Source organism: Labeo rohita, chromosome 7 (genome assembly GCF_022985175.1).
Source record: "Labeo rohita strain BAU-BD-2019 chromosome 7, IGBB_LRoh.1.0, whole genome shotgun sequence".
Lineage (NCBI taxonomy): Eukaryota > Metazoa > Chordata > Actinopteri > Cypriniformes > Cyprinidae > Labeo > Labeo rohita.
The window spans coordinates 36,866,389-36,880,963 of NC_066875.1; the positions used below are offsets into that span (position 1 = coordinate 36,866,389).

Sequence of the window (14,575 nt, forward strand, 5' to 3'; positions counted from 1 at the left end):
GCAGGGCCAATGCTCATGCAACGTTGAGACTTATTGTAATTCTGATCACGGCTACTTATTCATAAGATTGTCTGTCAGGGAAAATGGAATGAAAAAAAAACAGCATTCCTTTAAACAGTTCAGTGCCCTCCCTTCTCTCTGTGTGTCTCTATTTCAGCACACAAACAAAAACCAATTTCAGTGCATTGTTCGTTTGAACCTGTAGTTTTTTTTCCTTGTCAAGTTTTTGTTTTGCACAGGTGGCAGAAAAGCCCCAAGTGTCACAGCAGGTAAAACCTGTGTGCCATCTACAGCTACAACAACTAATTCTCATGATCAGCTGCCAGTATTTGCTATAGCAGATGCACAATTCAATGAAATGTGACTTTCTAAAAATAAACAGCCTTGTAAGACATCTGCTGTTGGAGTATTTGACAGTGTCCTAGTGGGAGACGCACGCACCACTGAACACTCACCCAGCTCTTGAATGAAACACGCTTACACCTTTCACCACTACAATACAATTTAAAAACAAACAAAAAAATCTGATTCGATATATTACATAATTATCACGATTCTAATTCTTCCTCAGGATTTTCGGGTGCAAATATCTTGCGTAATATCACGTAAAAGACACATGAAATTCATAAGAGGGAGACGTGAGATGGAACAATAGAAACGCGTAAAGTAGACTTATTTGGACACCTAAAATAAGTGACAGCGGTGATCTGGCTTTGTGTGATCAGGACAGTTTGGCGTGGTCGGGAATCTTGAAGAAAAGAGGAAGAAAGAGTCGTATTGTTTTGCGCAAAGCGGCAGCGGCTGCCGGCGACCTTGGGTCCGGTACCGGGGGAACGACACAGTGAGACGCGCTTGTCTCTTGAACCTTATAGTTGGATTCGTGTTGTCTGAACGTGTTTTATTATTAATATTCTGTCCACAGCATCTCTGATTCACAGACTCGATCATGACTGTTGTGAGGACTCTTGACGTCAGAGGGGAGAATCATCGGTGAGGTCCAATGGGGGGAATATCAAGCGAGGCAGAGCTATCGTCCTACCAACAGTATTAGCCATGCTAACCGACGAGCACCTCGCCTTTCAACAGGACTTAACCCGCCAAAGATGACGATTTTACTCAACTGCGTGAAACAAAGGGCATTTTAGTTCTTCTTTTATGTTGTTCTTCGTCTCTTTCTGGGTCCTCCTTCTCCCCCTTCATCTCCATCTCCTCTCGTATGACAGGCACGGACTGCGCGCAAGCTCGGGGGAGAAAAAGGCATTGCAGCTTCATGGCACTGAGGTACCGTTTGCTGATGCGCACTTGCGCTTTCTTTTGTGAGAAAATGCCTTAGTTAAACGTGTCATTAAATTGCGATGATTGTTTCTTGATTGTTTGAGCGAATTGCCGGAGGGTTGACCTCTCCGAGTCTTTTGCAGTCTTTTCTTGGTCAGTTTTTATATATAGCCAGGTCTGTGAGGTGGAAATTTATGAATGAATGAGTTAAAATGTGTCTGCGTCTATGGCGTCAGGCAAAAGCGCATCATTGTGGATTCTGGAAGCATACACACGATGCCTTCATAAGAGACCCGTGCACTGAGGTGGCGCGTCTTATTTTTAGACAATTACTAAAAATAGAAACAAAGTGAAGTGCGTGCGTTTTGTCGGGACCGCTGCTTGATTAATAGCCTTTTGGCGACGAAATGCACATGCAGCAGTAAACTAAGCAAAATTGTTGTATATTTACAGCTCGTCTGGATGCAATTTGCAACATTGTTTTGCTGCTTTAAAATGTGCTTATTAAGTGCTCGACTGTTCAGTTTCCAATTAACCACAAATCAACTCTTTGCCAGCTATGATGATGAAATCTGAAAATTCTAGCTAATGACAAAATTTGTAAACACATACCCCACTTAGCTTAATAATTTCATTTTTGACTGCCTAAGAATAACAGACTGTTTCATCAGGTTTCGGGGGCTTCAGGCATATTTCTTTTGACAGATATCCTATTCCCACTGCCTTTCCACTGACATACACATTCTCTCTTATCTTCACTACCGCACCCCTCTCTCTCTCTCTCTCTCTCTCTTTCACCCCCCCTCCCTCCCCCCACCATCAGCTATGATTCACTCTCTTGCAGCAGCAATGAGCAACCAACTTCAAAACACCTCTTCCCTCTCCACGGCGGGCACGTGGAATCTCCTGGATGTGCGGAACTCGTCACCGGTGCGAACGGCAGAGCTGAGGCCGCTTCCCGTTAGCCCGTGGGACATTGCGCTGTGTGTGACGGGCACGCTCATCTCCTGCGAGAATGCAATCGTGATCGCCATCCTCTTCTACACGCCCACCTTGAGAGCCCCCATGTTTATTCTGATAGGGAGCCTCGCGTTTGCGGACCTGCTCGCGGGACTCGGCCTCATTCTCAACTTTGTCTTCATCTATATGCTGAACACGGAGTTTGTGACTCTGATCTCCGTCGGCTTGTTGATTGCCGCCTTCTCTGCATCCGTGCTCAACATCCTGGCCATCACGGTGGATCGCTACCTGTCCCTCTACAACGCTCTGACCTACCACACGGAGCGCACGGTGACATTCACCTATGTCATGGTGGTTCTCATTTGGCTGGTGTGCATCATCCTGGGCCTACTGCCAGTGCTCGGCTGGAACTGCCTCCGAGACGAGGCCAGCTGCAGTATCTGCCGGCCTGTCACCAAGAACAATGCCGTGGTGCTCGCTGTGACGTTCTTGCTGGTGTTTGCCCTCATGATGCAGCTTTACCTACAGATCTGTAAGATTGCCTTCCGCCACGCGCAGCAAATCGCTGTTCAGCACCAGTTCATGGCCATTTCCACCACGAAAGGCGTATCTACGCTCTCCGTCATCCTCTGCACCTTTGCCGCATGTTGGATGCCCTTCGCCATGTATTCGATTGTGGCAGACTCCAGCTACCCGATGATCTACACGTATGCAACTGTGCTGCCGGCGACATGCAACTCGGTCATAAACCCAATCATATACGCTTACAGAAATCCAGACATCCAGAAATCCCTGTGGCTAGCCTGCTGCGGATGCGTGCCGTCCAACTTCTCCTTGCGGCCAAGGACATCGAGCGATGTATAGGTCGGACTCACGTAATTAGTTTGTACTGTGTCAGTGTTAATGATATGATGTCCTCCCTTGGTGGGATCCCAAACGTTGCTGGTGTTCGAATCCGAGATGTCAACCTGCAATGTATAATTAGATATCTGTAACGCATAGTAGACCTCTATGCATAAAATTTCAAATTATACCAGATGTGAGAACAGAACAATCAAAATATTCTAAGCTACGCAGTACAGGCCCAGTGACACAAAAAAATAGCATTAACAGTAAAAATGATTACAAAACACGTAAAGATAGCTTTCGTGTTCACGTTCAAGTTCTTTCAGCACCACGGACAGCGGCAGGTACAATGAGGCTATTCCCTACTCACCTCTAACACTTAAATCTGTGTTCACTTAAAAATGTATGAATAACAGAGAGAAAACACGGTCCCGCGAGCGAAAATTATAGCGCTTCTGGCATCTGTCGCCTTACAGCCAATTTTATCAAATCACTTTTTCAGAAACCAGAAAAAAATGCCCTCTTTTCATTTTAACATGATTTGTTTCTTTCATAAATTAAAAAATCCCTGGGAAAAGCCAATTTGTTTAGACATGCTGAATTGGTTTATTGTCTAACGTCCCTAATGACAGTGAAATATCTTCCGCCACGAAGTTGTAAATCAAATCATATTTTCACACATTTTTGGTCTCCGCAATCCACTGAACACACGATTTGGTTTTGGTGTGAAACGGCGGGGTTAATGAAGGTCTGAGCGTGAAATGAGGTGTCAGCCACAACGCTTTAAATTCGACGTCAGGCAACATCTTTGCAAAAGGCCAACTGAGACATGAACGCTTAAATAAGACAAGCGCTTCTGGGTCTGTACAGAAAAATGATCCCGGTGATTATCAGATATAATTGAGTGTGTAGACTGTACAATTAGTCCGTCAGATCAAGGATCAATGTTAGGGGCAGGCTTGTGTGTAAATAGATCTGCATGAAGGCCTATTAAAAGATCAGATAACTAGGCCAAAAAGGGACAGAAGGGACTTCAGTTAAGATTCAGCCAGAAGGACTTTGAAATAGCATGTGGGATTTAAAAAACATCATTAAATCTGCCGAATTGGGTTTATATTATGCTATACAACCAAAAAAAAAAAAGCCACATAAGAAACTCAAAACCGAGATACACTATACCATTCAAAATGGCGCAAAAGAAACATGACTAAAGAATTAATTCATATGCATAGATATTTGTGGAGCTTGAAATGTGACCGTAACAAAGCCTTGTGATTTCAAAGGGGGTACGAATGTCACAGCTGTTCTTTGATGACCCCTTGTATCTTAATTTAGGCCTTACCTTTTCTCTTCTGCAATAATGAATTAACGTGTACCGTTCATTGATAGAGCTACAATCACAATGAGGCCATCAACAGAGCTAATTTTACTTCCTGACTTGAACATAAAATCAGATTGAGAATAGGTTAGTGAGACCAGGGTGTTTCAACTCTTTAAATCAACTGTACTGTTTTTTAGGATGCGCTTTCACATTGTAGTACAAGTATTCAAAGTTGGCCTTGAGAGCCCATGCAGGTGCCCTCTGACTAACCTCAATACTCTTAGTGACCTGTACGAAATCTGATGGACTTTTACGTGGAGGTATTTCACAGTCTGGACACTGTGGAAGTATCCTCCAGTCTATTTTTGTTTTGCACGATTGTGTGATACGCCTGATTGTTTGTGCGTGTGTGTGCGAGAGCGAGAAAACCATTTGTTTATATACCACTCACTTATGTCAGGAGTGGGGTTCAGTGACCTGTCACACTGTGCCCACTTATAAAAAAATAACCCACCCCACGTAATACACAACACTTGGCAAATATCAGTGTTTTTCAGCAAATCTCTACCGTTATGTAATGTATCTCCACTACAATGTACTCAATGGGATGCCATAGATTCAGTTTGTTCAGGGGTGCAGCGGTTATTTTTCTTATGCAATGCTGTATGGAAACGTATATTTTTATACACATCAGGGCATGAGTTTTATGATGTCGTTTTGGTGTGTGTGCGTGTATATGTGTGTGTGTTCAGTACCTGTATTCTTATCGATGGTTTCCTAGAAAAAGCAAAAACTGAAAAAACAAAAAACAAAAAATCGAATGAAACAAAAATGTGTTGACAAGGCAGAAAGTGCCATAATTACACTTACTAGTGTCTTATTGATTTTAATGCATTTACCAGATCAGTAAAAACAAGGTTTATGAGTTGTAACATCACCTGACTGTGTCGGCAGTACCATTCACCTTCAAATTCGCAGCGGTCGAAGCACAGCTTGGTGTCCAGATAGTTGGCAACCTGACTATTGAACACAGACAGGATATAGTTTGTTTAGAAGCAGTTAGTTTTAAACATTTCAGTCTAAAATCTCAAAAACAGACCTAGAGAACCAGGTGGTGCACATGAATTCCACCCTCTCTCTTGGACATTGGAGCCTACTACGGCTACCGGCAGAGCAATGCAGTCCTCTCTTTAGCGTTCTGTTGGACTGGGACAGCCCTTTTGTGTGCCAGACTACAGACAGATGGTCCACCCCCAGCCTCATGCTCAAAAGTGACCTATCTAATTACTAACACCACAGATATCATCACAGAATTGAAGTATGCCAGGCAGCCAGCCATCTAGAATTTCACATATCTTCAGTCAGTCAGTAGCGGATAAAATATAAGACGACTGCGTTCCTCTGGAGCTACAGCACAGGCGACGGAGGCTTCTTTTTGAGATCTAGCGTGAGACCAGCGTACCTGTCGTGACGTCAGCACTGGCGTACATACATGGAGAGAGGTCGTCTGAATGACGGCACCTAACCGCACGGAAGCTCTATTACCACTAAATCTGGCCGTGCTAAAAATAACCTTGAAGAGCATGAAATGTTACATTTATCTAGGGTACTTGAAATCCGTTTTCTGGGCCATTAAGCAGAGCTCTGTGTTTCCCATCAACAGCTACATTAGAGTGAGAAGGCGCCTTCCTAAAATAAGGGAGGGGCGAGAGACAGTAAGCCTTTAGAAGAGCCTCTGGGGTTATGTAACCACTGCACCCAAATGTAGCCCATTCTCCGAAATCCAAATCTCTGTGTGTTACCGATGAAGTCTCACACTATGATCTACAATCACTTTTGCAATCATCTACAGAGCTAAGGAATGTTTTTGTGTAGGTGAACTGTCAGCACAATTATGTGGCCCTTATTAGCAAGCGGTCAGAGATGTGGATGGGTGCTCTGATACTGTGATGTAATCGTTGTTGATCATTTTCTTGCTTTGTTTGTTTCTCTTTGTATTGTGAACTGAAATCTGAAAAGTACGATGCACTTTATGAAAGGAACATGCTACACGTTGCAATGTAAGTGTGGAATGTAATCCTTCCTAAAAATGATTTATTTTTTATTACTGTAAATACTGAAACAAAAAGAGAGTGAGTGAGAAAAACTACAACAACAACACGAGGAAAATACTTTGTCAAATAAAATTCAGCAAACTCAATCACGGTCCATGGTTGTTTGGTGTCTTTATCGCGTGTTTGTGTGTGTGTGTGAGGGGGAAGGACAGACTCAAACCGGTGCAGGTCATCGTTTGAAGGCGGCTCGGCTTTTAAAAGGCTTGCGTATGAATTATTGAGCCGTTCCGTTTTATGTAACGCGCGCTGTCAGGATCACGGTGAGTGTGGGATCTGAACGCCAGAGATCTTGCCGAACCCACGCTGTGAGGTGATGGGTAATTCGCGCCTTTTTGAAGGGGTGATCGAAGCGCCTGCTGTAAAAAATGTTTTATAGTTTCAGCAGAATTTAGTTAACTTCACAGAACTTAAGATATCTTAACGCCTATAAAACGATAATCGATTAATAGGGGAGCTATTTAAAAACACTTTAATTTTAGTATCTCTATCTATCTATCTATCTATCTATCTATCTATATATTTATTTGATTTAAGTGATGGCTATATATACTTAGTTAACCTACAACCCTGAATATTTGTTACTCCCTTATTTTAAACAACAAAAATATAGGTTTATTATAGTTTATTTTTAACGAGGAACGTGTATTTAATGTGTACTTTCATCAGTCTTTATGACATTACCCATCGACCCTATATAAATGTTTACATTTGTACTTTAAATAAAGCAACAAATTATGATAATTAAATCATTAAAATTATTAAAATTAAAAAAATTTAGTTTATCCTTACTGTTAATAGTTAGACTACTTCTAACATCCACATAATTACACTACCTGCCAAAGTTTTTGAGCAAGTATTTTCTGCTCAACAAGCCTGAATTTACTTGATTCATTAAAGTACAACAAAAACATTAAAATTATGAAGTATTTTTACTATTTAAAACAACTGTTTTCTATTTAAATATATTTTAAAATGCAATTTATTCCTGTGATTTCAAAGCTGAATTTTTTTAGCATAATTACTCCAGTGACGTGATCTTTCAGAAAGCATTTAAATATTCAGGTTTCTTTGATGAATAGAAAGTTCAGAAGAACAGCATTTATCTAAAAAATATATTTTCTTGTAACATTATGTATGTCTTTATCACTTTTGATCAATTTAAAGCATCCTTGCTGAATATAAGTATTAATTTCTATAATTTGGTATGGTAGTGTATGTTACAAAAGCTTTTTATTTCAGATAAATTCTGATCTTAGGATCTTTCTATTCAAAGAATCCAGAAATGTACTCAACTGTTTTAAATATTGATGATGATGATGATGATGATAATAATAATGTTTCTTGAACAGCAAATCAGCATATTAGAATGATTTCTGAAAGATCTTGTGACACTGAAGACTGGAGTAATGATGCTGAAATTTTAGCTCTGATCACAGGAATAAATTACATTTTAAAATATATTCAAACAGAAAGCAGTTATTTTAAACAGTAAAAATATTTCACAATTATACTACTTTTGTCCTTTGGATCAAATAAATGCAGGCTTGGTGAGCAGAAGCGACTTTAAAAAACATTAAACATCTTACTGTTCAAAAACTTTTGACTGGTGCATAGGCTACATAGGATTTGCTGTAAAATACTTAAAAAATCAAATTAATATATTGACACTGAATATGTTGGAAGCAGATAAAGTTAAAAGATTATTACAAGAATAACTGTAACAAGTAAAAACCCTGTATAATCATTATAAACGTAAACAACAACGTATTATGTATAATTAACAAATAATAATTGTAGGCGTCTCTTATTGAAACCTGACACATTTCTAATATTACATCTTCAAAACGTTCATTAACAAGGCCATTATTGTAGAAGATATATATATATAGGCTACATACAGGCCTAATAATGCGACTTGGGTGGCACCAAACGACAAAAACTGTTAAAACGCATCAAAGGAAAGTGATGTCCATAGAGAGTTAAATGGTTAAACATGATAAAGCACATGCCAAACCTGTCCTGAGGTAAAAACTCGATAATGTTAACTCCTGCCAGTGTTGTCTCACACAGATACACGCACACAAGGGAGAGAAATAAATGGTTGGTGGACAGTGGTTAATGGCGTTCACCTGGTTATTAGACGCAAGGAAAACACTGAAATTGATGTACCGAAACGAATGAACTCACCCACTCTTGGATGTTAGGCTAATAAGTGAGAAATTGCGCATCCTGCTGGTAATTTGGATGAATCACAACTAATGAATGCGCGTATAGGCAGGACAGTAAGGTTTACCCACATAACCTGCCTACTCATTCACTCATTCGCTCACGAACACGCACACGGTGAAAAGCAGGGATGAGTCACCGGGCGCGCGCGCCCACGCATGCGGACAGAAACTGAGAAGTGACAGTATCACCGCCTCAACAGCACTGAGTCACACTACAGCACTGCTGAGACAGTCACCACGAGAAACTGCTCCAGGACACAAACATATAGAACGGATCACACAACATAACCTCTTCTTATACATTGCTATTACACTTTCAGAGAACTGTAACTAAGACAATAAAAACAGCAAGCCTTTAATGAGCCACCAAACAAAACAGATTAACACTCTTGACTGTGAGCTAGTGCATCTGGCGTATGACTACAAGCTCATCTGTTACTGTTTTGCCCCGTAATCGTCCTTGAATCATAGTGAGCTTCCCATCACTCCTTCTTAATGGTGTCTTTCTTCATTAGGCAGGCACACAAACTTAAACAGGAAAGAATAACTACTAAACCATTTTGTGAAAACTCACTAGTAACCATTTCCTGCATCCCTCTGGAGATTTTCAAGCTCACTTAAAAAAAAAACAAAAAAACAATTTGGCAGCTCTACAAATAGCTGAAGGAGACAATGAGGGCAGTGAAACAGGAGGGCGATGCGTCACAGATTCACACAGCTGATCATTCCTGCTGTAAGTCACGACTGTGACGGAGGCACGTCTGACCTTCCTCAAAGTTAAGATCAGGTGAACGAGACCCCAGTCACCCTCAGTTTTCTGCCAAATTACGAGGGATGAGTAAGCATAATAGGGAAGCTGAAATGAGGGAAAGAGAGGGAGAAGATACAGTAAATGCTGAGGATCATGTAGCAACAAAGGCTTCAAGCTCCCGCCTGCCTCGGAAGTAATGTGATCTAGCATTGGTAAAATGATAGGGCTAACTTGAAGGATATGATCCATAATTCAACAGAGACAAAGTTTAAGGAATGGATGGACAGGCAGTGAGATAAAAGCAAAGGTAATGGTTATGCAATACAAGAAAAGGTACTTGATTGGTTTACACACTTTAACCAATGAATCTTCATAGCTTTGCTAGTTGAGTGCAGCTTCCTCAAAATGATTTTTACATAAGACATTGCTAAAGTAGATTTCTATTTTAGTATTGGCACCAATCCATGAATAAATAGTTGTAAAATATTCTTATAAGTACACAGATGTAAATAAGAAATAAATGTAGAAAATACGCTGAGATTTGAATGGTGGACGCTCTATAGTGGAAACAGATTACATATTTTAGATCAGTGCATAACTGGAAAAATATTCACACTACTAGAAAGCAGAAATTTCTTAATTACTTTTTGCTTAATTACTTTTTTTTTCAGTTATTAGAAACCACAGTAAGGATTAGTTCACTTCTAGAATTTAAATTTCCTGATAATTTACTCACCCTCATGCAGTATTCGAATTGTCAAAGCTCTTGGAGGGTCCCCCTAACCAAACCCCCCCAACCCTCCCTAAATGTTTTGCGTCAAATTCTTATATTTAATCAATAAAGTCACTTAGAATAATAAGACATTTTAGGCTGTTATCACACAAATAAAATCATTATCAACAAAATTCATATTTTCAATATAGAGGAAACACAAACGCTGCATCTGAATTGGCATTTAGATGTATATAGCCACTGTTTAATGCAGGACATCAATGCATTTAACTTGCAGTTATAATAGCATGAAAATGTTTTAATAATTTAATCCTCAAACGTTGAATGCTGATATTTGCAATTATTTAAAAAAATGAAAAGGTGCTTTAAATGTGAGATTACAACCGCCAGTAGGTGTCAGTAAGTCACAGTTAATAAGTGAGTCATTGCGATTGAACCGAATCATTTAAACGGTTTATTTATTCAGGAACGAAACACTGTCATGTTGTTTAGAGACGCAAAACAGTGCTGTGTCTGTTTGGAATGATTTTTGTTGGCGAATAAAGCAAAAATAGGCAATACGGTGTCTAAAACGTACGTCTCTTAATATTACCTTAGTTTATTGAACTGATGTATAAACTCAATATCACATTTGTGATTTTTGCCAAAAAAGGCACTCTTCGTGTGATATTGATTAACTACATGAAATTATATAAATATACATTTTTCGCCCCCATGTCCTGAATTTTGAGAAAATGCATTTTATTAGACTGAATCACGCAGTGAAAGAACAAGATGAGAAAGAACTAAATGAGCAGTCAGTAGTGTTTAAGCTCTCATAACTCTTCTTATAATCAATGAAACTGGCCATGTATGATAAATAAATCTCTTACTTACATAGTTCGTACATTTGCACTTTGTTGCTTATGATGAGGGAATTCGCGAGTTCAATCTGAGCAAAACTCCAGGTTTCAGCAATGACTGTTCTGACCGCCTCTGATTGGCCGCTGGATTCTAAACTCAGTAGAGTCGTGTGTGATTGGTTATAATGCGCAACGCTGTAAAAACGCGTATAAATAAAATATGATGTGACGTGAGCAGGTCTAAATTTAATACAGCAATCGAATGTTTTCATTTCATTTTTATTTTCACTAGTTTTATGTTTATGTTATTGAAAAACCAGGGGACCCCCAAGTATGTATTTTTTGGGTGTTATGGGGGGTCCCTTCATGCTTATGGGAGGTCCGGGACCCCCCAGCCCCCCCTCAATTCGAACACTGCCCCCATGTCATCCAAGATGCTCATGTCTTTCTTTCTTCAGTCGAAGAGAAATTAAGGTTTTTGAGGAAAACATTACAGGATTTTTCTTCATATAGTGGACTTCAGTAGGAGCCAACGAGTTAAAGGTTCAAACTGCAGTTTTAACATTGCAAAAAAAATGCTTTTCCTACTTAGATTTTGTCTTGTTTCCAGACAAAATATCTAAAAATTCTTAAATCAAGAAGGATTTTCTAGACAAGTAAAAATTGTCTTGTTTTCAGAAAAAAAAACAAGTCAAAATTAAGTGCGTTTTTGCGTAGAACAAGCAAAATAATGTTATTTCAAACAGAAAATAAGATTATTTTGCTTACCCCATTGGCAAATTATTTTGCTTGTTTCAAGCAGAAACTCTGAAAACAAGACAGTTTTTACTTTTCTATAAAATCCTTCTTGATTTAAGAATTTTTAGATATTTTGTCTGGAAACAAGACAAAAAAATCTAGGTAAGTGCAGCTTCGAAGTGCTCTACATGATCCCAGAAGCGGGTCTTGTCTAGGGAAATGATCTGTCAGTTTCTAAAAAAAATAAATAAATAAATAAAAACGTATATACTTTTTAGCCACAAAAACTCATCTTGCACCAATTCAGCTTTAAGGAATTACATAATCACGTTAGAAAGGTCATGCGTGATGTAGGCGGAAGTACCAACCCAGTGTTTACAAAGTGAACGTGCAAAGAAATTCAAACGCCCTGTGCAAAAAAAAAAAAAAAAAGTAAAACAACAATGTTGCATCATTTTGAAGTTGGAGGAGAAAATGAGATGGAGTTTTTCGACCTACCCTACATTTTTGAACTGAAGTATACAGACGAAGAACCAACCATGCACGACATTTTCAACGTAATTACACAATGAAGCTGCATTGCAGAGCTACTGCAAGAGGAGCATTTGTGGTTAAAAAGTATTTACATTTTTATTATTATTTTTTTTTTTTAAAAATGACCAGTCGTTTCGCTAGACAAGACCCCCATTCCTTGACTGGGATCGTGTAGAGCCCTTTGAAGCAGCACTGAAACTACTGAGAAAAGAAAGACATGAACATCTTGGATGTTTATTCTGATAGTGAACTAATCCTTTAAAAAAAAGCATAAATCACTTAAAGCCTGAAAATGTTTAAATGAAGTAAACAAAGCAATCCACAAATCATTACATCACAGAATTCCAAGGTCCCTTTAGACATTATTGATCTGACTTTAGTATATGCAATTAAATAATTTAAAAATAGATTGAAATGGAAATGTCAATTGTTGCCACAAACCACTCTGAGGAATCTTTTAAGAAGCACTTTAATGGCAGTCCATACATGCATGCAGCATTTGCCTACATTATATTGTTTTTTGATACATTGATTTTCATACTGTTTTCTTATCTATATAAACCAAAATCTGCCATTTTAACAAAGTTCTATACATCACATTGTTTAAAACACAAAGGACTTCATTCTTTACATACAAAACACAGGCTAAACACAGTTCATGATAGCTGTTAAGCTGGGAGAAAACTCGCAGTTTAAACTCGAAACCTCCCTATTTGTGCATTGAGTGACACATTTAAGCAAATAAATAGAAAATAAAAGCTGAAATACTGAAGTGCTCTTATTCTGTACAAATTAGCATATATAGCATTTCAAATGCCCCAGAGGGGAAGATGATTCAAAATTAAAACACTAGCAAACAAAACTAAAATCAAAAAAGGACCCCAAACCAGCTGTTCATCAATTACAGAGCACATTGTTAATTTCTATTTGTGTTTATGGGTACACATGAAACGGGTACCAGGTCAAACAGGTAAGAGCACAGCTGTCTTCATTGTTGCCTGCTTAATTATGCTGTCCTTGTTGCCTTGGTAACAACGCAGTGACATCTACTGTGGTTATAGTGAGATGACTGACAAGCGAATGGTTTGAGCCTTTTGGGGACAGATGGCCACACACTGTACCCATTCGAAAAGACAAAAAAAAACAAAAAAACAAACAAACAAAGAGATTCTGACACAATAAAAATACAATCCATAATTACTAACACAGCACCACTTGAACCTCAAAACAGAGTATTAAAGTATTGTGTTTAATGAGCCTGTAGATGAATAAGAGCCTTTTGCAGTTGCACTACAAGTAATTGCCTACAAGTAGCAGCAATAACAATTTGTGATTATGTATTGGTGGATTCAGAATTCACCAATAGAGTAACAAAGTCTTTTTACTTGAAGCCAAGAAAGCAAATGAAGCCCTAAAAATAATCTGAATTCATCAAAACGGGTTAAATTATTTTAATTCATTACATTTGGGAAAATAGCATCACCAATAATGTAAAACATCACCACTGAGCCTCCCGATGTCTTTTAGACACAGAAAATATATTATATTCCCAACAGAACAGGAATATATCTTACACGCCTTTGATACAGTTTTCCGACTCAGATTGTCCATCCATGCTATTCAATTAGTTGGGAGATACTGGAAAGCAAACATTTTTAACTTTTATAAATTGTAATCAACAAATGAACATCTAACTAAACACCTACTGTGTGTTTGTGCTCTGCATGAGCAAATCGCTCAAGAGTATTGCTTTTTAGACTTGCGATTTTAATTTCAACTGGTTTATCTTCTTGATACTTGGTCAACATGCATTCGAGAGTTTAAAACGCAGCTGTTTCTTTGGGCTTGTGTATTTTGGCTTAGTATATTAACCTCAAATACATTTACGATTATTTTCTCTGTCCTCCAACTTGTAGTCCTGGGCAAGCAGGACTAAAATGAACACAGTTTGATCATCCAGCTGGCTGTTCTAATAATTATGAGGTCATGTTCTAAGGTTAGTGAGAGGGAAAGAGTGCAGGAGAGAGGACAGATGGTAGGACCACCACATTCAGAGTAAATGATGAATAGTGTCAGGGAGTGGACTCAAGCCCGCTGTGTAGAGGAGCTGATCTCTAACGGACATTGTTCCATGGGGTCAAAATTCTCATTAAGCTTCATTGTCAAGGCTTCAATTTAAGATGTACAATCTAAAAGTTTCTGGTTCTGTCTCTTTGAGACTTTTACGCAGCCC

The 14,575-nt window shown here is 38.9% G+C and overlaps 1 protein-coding gene across 1 annotated transcript; it reads left to right on the forward strand.

Annotated features, from left to right (window-relative positions):
• Positions 1-220: 220 nt before the first annotated feature.
• On the forward strand, positions 221-6,649 carry gpr185b (G protein-coupled receptor 185 b). The gene is made up of 2 exons (XM_051116239.1): positions 221-1,281; positions 2,099-6,649. The coding sequence occupies exon 2, from the start codon at positions 2,101-2,103 to the stop codon at positions 3,097-3,099; it is 999 nt and encodes a 332-aa protein (XP_050972196.1). The 5' UTR covers positions 221-1,281; positions 2,099-2,100; the 3' UTR covers positions 3,100-6,649.
• The last annotated feature ends 7,926 nt before the right edge of the window (positions 6,650-14,575 follow it).

What these genes read in the sequence shown, in the direction of transcription:
- gpr185b (XM_051116239.1), top strand. Translation starts at nt 2,101, where the DNA reads ATGATTCACTCTCTTGCAGCAGCAATGAGCAACCAACTTCAAAACACC.